General features: G+C 35.6%; 1 protein-coding gene across 1 annotated transcript in view; it reads right to left on the bottom strand.

Annotated features, from left to right (window-relative positions):
• Nucleotides 1-460: 460 nt before the first annotated feature.
• Nucleotides 461-12,839, bottom strand: part of LOC137390892 (disintegrin and metalloproteinase domain-containing protein 12-like) — a 28,647-nt gene continuing 16,268 nt past the window's right edge. Inside the window, exons 4-8 of the mRNA XM_068077207.1 lie at nt 11,313-11,594; nt 9,597-9,752; nt 3,736-3,746; nt 2,874-3,105; nt 461-492 (exon numbers count right to left, since the gene is read on the bottom strand). Of these exons, the coding sequence (XP_067933308.1) occupies nt 461-492; nt 2,874-3,105; nt 3,736-3,746; nt 9,597-9,752; nt 11,313-11,594 (713 nt within the window). The remainder of the gene's footprint in view (nt 493-2,873; nt 3,106-3,735; nt 3,747-9,596; nt 9,753-11,312; nt 11,595-12,839) is intronic.

The raw sequence follows: 12,839 nt of genomic DNA on the forward strand, positions 1-12,839 counted from the left end.
TCAAAAATGCGGCTTGCTTATTTGATTTAGTAACTTAGTTTCCGGTGTGGGTAGCAACTGATAACTTAGCTGATACAAAGATCGCTATGAAGTAAGTTAACTAGACAACCTAATTACAGTAGACTGGCAGAATCGTAGTCGGTACTCAGATGTTGAAGCAGCATTCAAAAGAAACTAATATGAAAAATTTTAATTTCCCTTATTTGAGGCGTTCGAGACATTTATAATAATATATCGGTATTTAGATTTAAAATTTTATTCTAGCAATCATGAGCTAATACAAAATAAAATATATGCCAATAAAGCCGCGTAGGACTAGACTTTTATCGTAATAGCCGATGTGAATACAAAAGATTGCAATAAAAGTGAGACAGGCTGTTTCACTATATGCATCATTTTGGGCAAGTCTGGGCACATATTTATTTCTGTGCGTTTTTACCATGATTAATTTTTGTCAATTTTAGTCTTCAAATATCTTGACAGTGAGATTGCCTGAAACAACAAACAACATCTTAAACGATAGAAAAACATCGATACGCTCTGTTAAAATCAACTAAAATTTGGGGCAATCACATCTTTAAAGCTTAGTTTTAATATGTATTTTACTTAACTTCAACTTTCCACTAAAACTTTATCACTGATCTGTTTTCGAATTTGTTTTCTCTATAACTTATAATGAATAATGCTGAACTGAGATAACAAGCAACATATATCTTTCTCAGTTGTTGTGTGAGGGATTTCAGCCAATAGCATATCAATACACCGACTGTCAAATTTTAAAATCGACAAACATTTTTGTTGATATCGTATAACGGAAAACAAATTCGTCCTAGAACAAAAAAGCATTGTGTTTCATAAAAGAAGGCCAAAAATCTTATAACTTGGCCATCATATTCTGTGGGCGCACTGTATTAATTATTTGGCGTGTGTAATCGCGGAAAAAAGTGTACATTATATTGAAAGAGCAGGGAAAACGATAAAAATGGCATAGCTTTGCGGTTAGTGACGCTTGTTTACAAACTTGCTGTTGCAAATCTTCATGAGTTCAAATCCAGTACCTAGTGCACTTTTCCTTCCTAGACTTTAATCGCTAATACTGGACAGACAACGAACGATGTTACACACCTGGGAGTTTTATATAGATACAATATATACTGTATATATATATACATATATATATATATATATACTGTATATATATACTGTATATATATACAGTGGATACAGTATGCTGGTTCTTACTGTATATAGGCACACAGCAAGAAGTAGTAAGCAGAATGAAGCTGATAGGTAACTCTCCATACACACCTGGGATTAGATGAGGGAACTCTATCAAGTTTCCTTCTCTAATGGTAAGCAATTATTGCTATGGCTACTACTATGCAGCCGACTCCTATGGAAGTTGAGGCTCCAACTGAAATTGATAATAAACCTGATATGATTGTTGTATAGGTTGATGGCAGTGAAATGTAACTAGGTAAAAGGCAGTCGACCTTAATTTTAGATTCTAATACTATTAAACCTTAAAACTCAATTCAAAAGTATCAGAGTATACTTGACATTCAAAACGAATTTTATTATATAAATGATAAATAAGGAAACAAGGGTGAGGGGTACAGTTCTACAGAAAAAAAGCAATCAGACCTAAAAACATAAATTTAACTTAAAACCGAGCTACAAAAAAGAGTTATACACATTTTACTCAAACATTTCGCAAAAATTGTAACCAATGTTGGGCTTGACAGGACAGAGATCTAGTAAGTTTGTCATATGATAAAATAAAAATCTGCCACAAGCATTGACGCTGACACTGGTATCGGGCATCAGTGCCTGATAAACACTAGTTACAAAGGACTTTGGTACCTGACTGACACCAGTATAGCCAGCTGACATTAGTATCTAAATGATACATTTTCTGCTTGACACAAGGTGAAATGTTGGTCACAAAATTACAGTGCACCATCAGGATATGATCTCGATTCATTCCAGGGTTGGCATCGTATGGTTAAAAACTTGTATGTAGGAGTATTAAAACCATAGTAATTATACAATGAAAACTCAGGTGAAATCGTCAAAATTTTATATTAGTGGTGTACATATTAAAAACTAGTAACGTAATAGTATTTTAACCTTAGTAACTATAGTTACTTACAGTAACTTTATTGTATTTAGTGGTTATAATCTGGTAAATGTAATATTATAATGTATGTACCTTAAGGAGTTCTTACCTTCAAGACAGACATACGTATAATATAAACTTTAAACTCACCTCAAATAAGTTTAGCTCACTAAACACTCACACACTTGAAGCTAAGTTTTAGTATGTATTTTTAATTATTTTACTGAATTTTAACTTTTTGTCAATAAAATTTTATTCCTTATCAGTTTCTGTCTTTTACTATAACTTTTAGTGAATCTGTTTAAAACCCTTTTTCAACCTAGTTAAGCGAAAAAGTTCTGACAATGCTCTTTTTCGTAAAGAAGTGAATTGAATTTTTGTTGGCAGGTTAAACGAAGCTGGTCTTTAAAGGAAATTATTACTATTTCCACACGGGAATTGCTGAACTAAAAAAAATTGGTCATGGTGTCTCTTTCAGGTGTCGTGAAACTATTTTTGGCAAATAGCATTTCGGAGTCTTTGTTATTGTGACGTACACAATAGGCACACCGACTGTCAAATTTGAAGTCAGGCAAATTTTTTTTGAATTTGAATGGTGAAATAGGATTCATATGTGGAGGTGAAAAAATCACAATGCCCCACGTCGTAAATTAAAAAAATCATAATTATACCAGGGTAACCGTATCCTGAGGGTAAACTGTACCATTTTCAGTAATGTCGCTATAGCAAAGCAGCCATGCCAAGATAAACTTACCTTCATTTGAAGTGACTTTTACACCTCTAATGACAGGAGGATTGGTAGAAGTGGAATCACCAAATCTAGTCTTACAGAATGGTGGAGCCCATCTTATGTCACAGTGGCACTCAAGTTTCTGGTTACAGACTCCATGCCCATTACAGCTGCACAACTCAACCTCTTCAGGCACCGGAACACACTTGGAGTTTACACACATGCTGTTATTACCGCAATCAGCTCCATTGGGTACCTGCCCAGGGTCATACCTCTCACAGAGCTGTGCTACTCGAGTACAAATTCGAGTACAAGTACTACTCGAGTACCGATTTCAACTACTCTCTACTCTACTCGAAGGGGCCATAATATGGGATAAATATACTCTACTTGTACTCCCTTGGGAAGAAAGTACTCGGAATCTACTTGCAGACTTAAATACTCTACTCTACTTTACTCTACATCAAATATATTCTACTCTACTTTACTCTACATCAAAATACTCTACTCTACTTTACTCTACATCAAATATACTCTTTTCTTACTTGCACCAGGGAGTTGTCAACTCCCTGTTGATACACAATATTTTTCTTTACTTTACCTAGACTGTGATCCAATTTGTATTGTGTACTACCTGCTTTGTTCAGCACCACAATTTCTCTGTTTGTACTCTGTACGTGTGTAATGTATGTTGGAACAAGGGCTTTTTCTTATTGAAATGTCAATCCAAGGTCACATAGACTACTGAAATGTTGTGCAAGTAACATGGTATGATAGTTAAGTGTCTGTGAGAATTCAGAAAAATAAAATATGAGGAGAGATTTATTTTAACAATGGCAGAGGCAGGACCAATGACAGTAATAGAGCCAGTAACAGATAGGAATACCAAGTCTTCCCCTACAATAATACAATTTGGATATACTGACTATGAGGTTAGTTGTTACATTCGCTTTTTCCTTCATTAGGTGTGGTTTAGTAGCCCTTTTCTCTACCACAGCTATAAGTTACTTTTCTTGTTTTACAAAAACAGACTCATAATTCAACAGACTGAGCAGCAGCAGGCTGATGGCACATCCACACTTGCTATATATTATTGATTAATTGAGTGGCAATTGTAAAAAGTGGCAAAAAGTACTTGATATTTGATTAATGTACTCTATACTTGTACTTGAAATTCAGAAGGAAAACCCTACTTGAACTTGAAATTTGAGAGATAACTCTACTTGTACTCGGAACCAAGTTGTGATACTCTACTTGTACTCGGAATCAAGTTGTAATACTCTACTTGTACTCGGAACCAAGTTGTGATACTCTACTTGTACTCGGAATCAAGTTGTAATACTCTACTTGTACTCGGAATCAAGTTGTGATACTCTACTTGTACTCGGAAGGCAGAAACATGTGTATACTTGTACTTGTACTCGATTTTGTTTTGAGTACTCGCTTACTCTACTTAAACTGAAAAAAAGTACTTGAGCACAGCTCTGACCTCTCATAGCCTGCAAACCAAGACAACCGTACTGATGAGATTGCTTCACTGCAGAAAATGTCAAGCCGCAGAAATAAATAAAATGGCTCATTAATATTTTGTACCAATAAACATTCCATTAAGTACTACATAGCCAAGTTGAGCCCGCCACTTTGTGTGAACCGATGTTAGAATAATTCACAAGCAAATACTAAAACCCTTTTCCATTGAACTTCTTAGACGAGCGAGTGCTAGTGAGCCAAAGAAAAGGCTAATGGATGCTAGCTTATTTACAGAGACACTAGTAAATATATGCCACCACTCTGGCAAAGTGTATTTTAATACATTTATTAGGAGCTTCTGAAAAACATAAACTATAAAGGCATTAGTCGGCTTCATGACAAAATATCACTGAGAGGAAGTGAAATCATCAAGGTGCCGCAATCATAAATAAATCTATCATAACAGGCTGAGAACACTAGAAAGCAGATATGATTGTCATGCTTACAAACAAAGAATAAATTGACAAGAACAGGCAGTGCTCGGGTTCCGGACTGGAAAATGAGCAGTGGCAAGTGCCAGTTATTTAATTACGATAGAGCAATTGCCTTATGAAGTTATTCCTAGTTTGTTGTTTTACAGTAGAATGCAGCTTAGCCTTGGTTTACATACAGTTCATGACATGGGGCAAGAGAAGTACATGGCGCGATGCACAAAGTTTTTGTGTAATAAGAAAAAATGTAATAACTTGCCAAAGACTCACTAATATACCTACAAATTCAAAATTCTCTTGAGCTACTCAAACCACAGTTGACATATTTTTATTGTCAAACTGAGGCTGAAATATTAAAAACCTTAATCTGAGAGTTGAGTAGGCGATTTATGCACAGCCTAAAAGAACAATAAAAACTGAAATAAAAAACAACTCATATGACAGAAAAAATCCATTCCTGTGCTATAGAAAATTTTGCCAACACTCAACATAAATTTCATTGCCAAACTCGGCATCAAACATTTCTTGTTAAACTGAAAAGGCTCACAGCTACTCAGTATGTAGGAAACAGTGAAATAGCAATGACAAATACCTGACTTTCTAGTAGCCACAGAAATCATTACGATGCTGCCAACATGCAACCTTTGATGCTGATAATGCAAATAGTTTTATTACTAATTCTACAGAAAGACAACCCATGTTCACTTAAGGTGCCACATGAAAGATTTTACTAGTGTTTGAGGTTGCCTGATATCTGGTATGGTCAAAGGATATACAAGGTGCAAATTCTTGTTAACCAAATTTTTGGCCATCTATGTAGTACTTTTGGAGTGTTTGTGAGGTCGTTTAATATTTACCATAATAGCTGCATACCAATTATGCTGAAGCAATCATGTAACTTTAGCATTGCAGATTTGCTGTGTTAGTAAACTGAAATCAACAGCTGTGTATTTCAGGCCTACAGTACGAATTCACCTCTAATTAAATGCTAGCAACAATTTAGTATGAATACTTATCTTTGAATATGCTAATACTGCAAAGACAACCCATGTTCACTTAAGGTGCCACATGAAAGATTTTACTAGTTTTTGAGCTTGCCTGAGATCTGGTATGGTAAAAAGGTAAGCGAAGTGAAAACTCTTAATAACCAATATTTTGGCTCAATGTAGTATTTTTTGACTGTTTATGAGTTCTTTCAATATTTATCATAATTACCATTCACCATGCACCAATTACCACGAGAGAACTCACTTTGAGTGTGTGTTCATTTTTTATATTTTAATTACGCTTTCTGTGATGATACTTTCATATTTAGACCCAATATATCTTGCATTTGAAGCTTGATCAAATCAAAATGCCAATATTGAAATTTAGCTGAGAATTTCGCTGAATGCAAGTGCTGACAAAAATAAAAAATTATAGCTGTTACAGATGATGTTATTGGAAATGATTTTGGTTTAACTTTGTCATAATGTTGGTGCGGGTATTTGAATAAAAGCTAAAGTTGGAAAATAATTAATAAATGAGCAAAAGTTTACTCGATATAAATTTTATATAATATAAATATAATATAAATTTAGGCATAGTTTACAGTATACATTTTAGCGCAATTCTTGAGCTGTCCATGCAACAGTGATACTAGTGGTGAAGGTAGGTAGACCGACTTACTGTTCCGTCACCCATCTGAACAATAAAAAAGGTTTTACACCAATGCTGTACAGTAGCATTGTGATTCATATGTAAAATATAAGTATGAAATTTATGGGTTGTGAGTGCCAAAAACTTCTTGAAGAACTTACCAACGTCAAAAGATGAAACAATGCAGATAGAGCCATCGTAGGTCGTTTGACGATACTTCAGAAGAGGATAGTTAATGATACGAGTCTCAAGACTGCGGTCATCATCATAGATGCAGTGCAGCAAACCACATTTCCTGCTTAACCTCACAGGCTAGATAATCTCGCTCTAATAATCTAGATAATCTTGCTTTAAATACTCAATGCCTTCCTGAACATACGAGGTGGTCCAACCACAATTACCATATTCTCGTCCTGAAACATATGTTCAAAATTTAAAGAGTGAGAGAGCAGAAATTCGATAAAAACTAGGGGCAAGACAAAATAATTACCAAGATAAAATAACTACTAACAAGACACGAAACAAGAAACAAAAAAGCTACTGATAAAGTGAGAGAGTTAAGAAAATGGGGAGACAAACATTGAAGGCAAGAAAACCGACAACAAGGCGAAATACCATCAACGCAAATTAGTATTACCCACAAGGTAAAGTACTGTCAATCAAGAGAGAGGACTAACAACAAGGGAAGATACTGTCACTCAATCAATCGAGAGAGAGGACCAACAACAAAGCAAGATACTGCCAATAAAGAAAGAGGACCACCAACAAGGCAAGATACTGTCAATCGATTCATACAGATTCATTTGAGAGAGGGAGAGAGAGAGAGAGATAGAGAGAGAGAGAGAGAGAGAGAGATGGAGAGAGGAGAGGGAGGGAGAGAGAGGGAGAGAGAGGGAGGGAGAGAGAGAGGGAGAGAGAAAGAGAGAGAGGGAGAGAGAGGGAGAGAGAGAGAGGGAGAGAGAGAGGGAGAGGGAGAGGGAGAGGGAGAGAGAGAGGATCACCAACAAGGCAAGATACTGCCAATCAAGAGAGAGGACCACCAACAAGACAAGATACTGTCAATCAAGAGAGAGAGAGAGAGGACCACCAACAAGGCAAGATACTGCCAATACAGGAAGAGGACCACCAAAAAGGCAAGATACTGCCAATCAAAAGAGAGGACCACCAACAAGGCAAGATACTGCCAATAAAGAAGGAGGACCACCAAAAAGGCAAGATACTGCCAATCAAGAGAGAGAACCACCAACAAGGAGAGATACTGCCAATTACCTGCCAACTCGAATTAAGTGTTTTTATTGACATTTCCATCTCGCGAATTGAATCTGGCGCTTTGTTGAAAAGAGGTAAGAATTTGTATGCTATAAGTTAATGATTAGCAACGCAGTTAGTGACACACGTATTAGCGACACAAACACTTAAAACTCAATCGAGAAAGGACGAACAAAGTATTGAAAGCGTTTAAAATTGAATAGCTGATGCGAGATTTTAATGCGCATAATTCGCAAGTTCTGTTTCCATTATTCGCACGCATTACGGATTTGATAAAGTTTTGCCAATCGCAAAACTCGCTTAACTTCCGGGTTTATGCCGTTTTTATGATGCGGTTTATTGTGGATTGGCTCACATTGGCAAGTGGGGTTTGGTAAAAGAATAAAATTCCTTTTCATCAAGGAAGTCAATAGCTACCTATGACCAATTCCCACTTGTGCTTATATAACATTTAACACCTATGCTTACGGTATATAACATGTGAATTTTAACAGCATCTTTAAAGATGCGTTTACATAAAATTTTAATAGATTTTATCAGAAAATATCGGTATTTTTTATATTTAAAGCTCCAACGAACTGCAACACAGGCTATAAAATCATTGCAGGTTGATGGTAAGCAATAAATATCAACTGGTAGAGACATGTATCAGCTTCCTCATGCATATTTATTCAGAGAGTTGGAATATGATAGCTTGGAGATAAGCTAGCAAATTTTTTGCATCCAAAAGAGTTAATGTCGCACCACCCAAAGGAGACTGTAAAATGTGGGAAAAATTCGATTCGCCCATGAAAGGGTTAAATACATGTATATTTTCTCAACACACTGACACACTGACACTGATTTTCTCAACACACTGACAACACATTTGAAAAACTCGATGCTGCCCTTTATTTGAACCTCACCTAAAAGAAGGATTGAACAATAGAGCGCCATGGCATTCAAATAAATGTTTTACGATAAGTGTCAATGATTTACTCAAGACTAGAAACACAATTCAGTTATTACAAATGAAAGTACACGTGTATTTTACTGATCATATATGTTTATATCATTGTACGATAGATGTACAAAAGATTTACAGACACACACTTATTGAATGTACGAGTTGGTGAATTGTTGTATCAAAGTTTGTTTCCGAACTTTACACTGTATACTATTTTCAAGGTCAATATTTGCTGATGTTGCTCAATGTTTGCTTTAGTCTCAGGAAAGTTTTTGACAACATATATAGCCTTTTTAAATTTATTATAGGTGTGTCAGCATTATTATGTGTCACGACATACAGAGCATTGGTGTGATGGCTTTTCTGTCAGTATTATCTATCAGTAGTATTTTCTGTCAGTACTATTTTGTGTTATGTCATACATAGCATTGATGTGATAGCTTTTCTAACGACCATATTTGGTATCAAACCTACTCATCATGAGGTCATAGGTCATGTTCAATAGAGCATGATAGCTCAAAGGGAGAAGACAGTGGAAAGCTAGCTGCCAGCTGAAGCTGGTTAAAAAGTAGACTAAAGACTCTTATGCTTATTATATCATTCTAAATAATCATCTACTTTCTATGTATCTACAAGACTGGAAGAGATCAGAAATTGTGAGTTTTTTAATTCTTTTCCTACTTTTATCTATTGTCTACTTCTATCGATCTTGTTTTAAACTGTGTACTCAAGAGAACTAATTTCAGTTAATATTAAGATTAGTAAGCACATGCATTATATTATAGTATTAGCATTTTATAATATCTCATTTTGCTTGAATTGTTTTATTACAATACTATTATTCTATTTTTAAATGTCGTATTTCAGGGTACAGGTTTCAAATAAACTACTGTTGTCAACCAATTCCAGTTAATATGGGAGTTATCCCGTTACAATAGGCTGAAGGGATTTCCATTGGCTCATTGTCAACTTCGATATCTTCTGCTTCTGCATCATTTGATGTCGATGAGGGATCCCGAACTCTGTTTATTATCTCACCATCACTTAAATCTTCAACAATGATTAGGCTTGGATCAGCATTGATGAAGGCTTCAATTGGAAAAAGTTTATTTGCAGACAAGCCCACACCGCTCAGCGTCACTCCCAATTAAATATTAAAAGTTGCATCAGGCTGGGAAGTATCTGTGAAGGCAGGGTTGAAGCAGTTGACTATGAATTGATGCGACACTACTTACCTCTAGAACAGCGCAGTCTCTTGAGCTGCATCATTTTATCAGAGGCCATTTTAAGAGAATGTTTGTTTAAAATAACATTTTGAAAGATGTTTCATTCATATTGTTTAGGTCAGACCGTCAGAGGGATCATACAGTATTTCTCAAGCAGCTCTGTTATCACAACTATCACAACATCTCTGTTAACACTTTTAAATTTACCTTAATTGTCTGAAATGCAATCTAATACCTTACTTTCCATATCTCTACCTATGATTTTTTTAATGCTTTACGGTTTAACTCCTGTAACAATTTATTAACCTTTTCCAATAGGATTGGCCCATTCTCAATTAAATTGTTGCCCCTCAATTGCTTGAGCCAAGTTAATAATAGTTGATCAACGTTTTCATGTATTGGTTTCTTCCCGCTTTTTTATTTTCAACTAGCAAGAGAGTCTTGGCTAGCAGAAAAAACCTCATCTCTGATTTAAAGATTCAAAAGGTTTCTCTTATTTTACTATCTCACTTACATGTAATTTTACTTTTTTTAAAATTTCATTAGTAATATCCCCCTTATACTGGTAGGTTTTTCTTTTGTCATTAATTTCAATTCTAAAGACACGTTTTCAAAAATAGAAAAAGCTTTGATTAAAGTTTGGAACTGCAATTGTTGATTAGACTTTGATTAGTCTCTTCTGTATCCAAGATACTAGAGATACATGTTTACTACTGTTCAAGTTTAGTACGTAGTTGTAGCACACTATTTTTTTTCAGTGAGTCCATTTTCAATTTTTTTAAGTTTACAAAATAAATACAACTTTACCAGTACAGAAACTTGCTCTTTCAAGGTTGTGCGCTAGCTGCCAATCTGGAGTTTGACCTATGAACTTGACACACCTCTCACAATCCCCAAAGAATATATGTCACAGCAGTTGATTATACGATTGTAACCAATACATTCGACATTCAGCTCTGTTTGTTTTTGCACTTTTACCATCTTTTAGTTTAAATTAGCAAGAGTTAATTAAAATTAAACTATTTACAATGGTAAGTGATGTAGAGGGACAGGGACCTCAACAAATGCTTGAATTAAGCAGACATTTAAATTTTTTAGGTCCAAAATGTTCAGACTCCACTGTAGTTAGAGAAAGTTAAAACAACTGTAGAATAGAAGTACAGTACAGTGTAAATTATTCGATCACCCATGACAAGTTGACAGCCACAGCTGCATCAGTAAGTTGTAATGAGTAATAAATGAAAAAGTTGGTTCTGTGGTCAGCCAGTGCCGACGGAAACCTAATTACCAAATAAATTAGAAGGGTAACAGTGTACATGCGCTGCTAATGAATACGCCAGAGAATTATTATGAGCCAACTCGATGTCCACAGCGTTCTGGTTAGCCAATCTGCAATAATTGAGGGAAACATGAAGTCACTTACTATCCTTGTTTAGCTGGTTGTAGCAGCTATCATTTGCTGACTGAGCGCTGTCATGGCCCCAGATAAAGTGGCACTGCGAGTTGTGGCTGTTACACTTGCCATCATAGCTGTAGGCCTTCCCTCTGTTGTAACAGGAAGTACCGTCCAACTTGTAAGTATCGTCTGGGCACCACTCAGAGCTACCATCACAAAATTCTTCCAAGTCACACTCGCTGTCTTGGAATGAGCGACACAAAGTGGATTGGGGTAGAATAGAGCAAGTGTCGAGGTTACAACAAGCACCTACAAGCAATAGCACCAGTAAAGTCTGAATACTATTTACTTTAAACTCTGGAGGCTGAAGACACTGGAGGCAAAATAAGAGACCTCACAAAACAGTGGTGCTAGCATCACCCTTGTGATGACTGTGTTGCCAAGTACACTACAGAGATCAAAGGATATTAGAGAGATCAATGCACATTAGAGATCAATGCACACTAGAGATCAAACAAATGTAATCTTCTACTTTTGACCTTTGTCAATTGTTTGACGCTCATAATAAAAATTTTATATTTTTTAGTATTCGTGTTAAACAACTATATTTGCAAACTAACCTTTATTCAGAATGACATATTGTTTTAGAGGGCCTGGTTTTGTCATTATTTTTATCTAGTTTTATCACTGACATCAACCAGCTAGTTGCCAGGGAACTTTGATATTGATAGAATGTGCGCTCCCATTTATGTCTTAGTGATAACACTGACGGTGCTTTACTAAATAGCGGACAGTGAAAACTCGCAATTTAGCATAGCCACCATACTCAAAGTAGGAAGGATTACTGTACACCATCAGGCAGTCCCTGAAGGCCTAAACTACCATAGCACTGTAAGTGGCTTGAGGTGACATGCATTACCAATGATACTCAAGGGAAAACTATTAAAACAATAAATGCAAGCTAGTGAGTTGCCATGAACTATCAACTGCATGAATAAGCATGTGGTGATGTGGTCAATATATTGGTTAGTTGCTACTAAATTGTCCAACTAGTAGAGATAAAAAGAGGCCACCAGCAGCAGCAACAGCTTCATACAAAATACTGTTAACAACTTCACATAATAGACTGGTAACAATTTCATTCAGCAGTGTTAAAAACTTTACACAATAAAGTGTTAACGATTTCACGCAATATCATGTTAACAACTCCATACATTAAAGTGCTAAGAGCTTCATAAAAAATGTTAATATCTTCATACAATATAGTGATAACATTTTTATACAACACAGTGTTCCCAAATTAATACAGTAGTCTTACATTTTCATAAAATAGAGTTTCAGAAACTTCCTAAAGTAGTGTTAACAAATGCATATAAAAGTGTTAATAACTGCATATGCAGTAATACAAACTTTAGGCTTGGCCAAAACCAACAATAGATTTGTATCCTATTGCCTGTTCTTTCTGTAATGAACTGTTGAATTGCTAACATCTATGCATTTTAACTATTTCACGCTCAGTGCTACAAACATAGGTACTTTAATATGTTAGGATGT

This window comes from Watersipora subatra, chromosome 3, assembly GCF_963576615.1.
Source record: "Watersipora subatra chromosome 3, tzWatSuba1.1, whole genome shotgun sequence".
NCBI lineage: Eukaryota > Metazoa > Bryozoa > Gymnolaemata > Cheilostomatida > Watersiporidae > Watersipora > Watersipora subatra.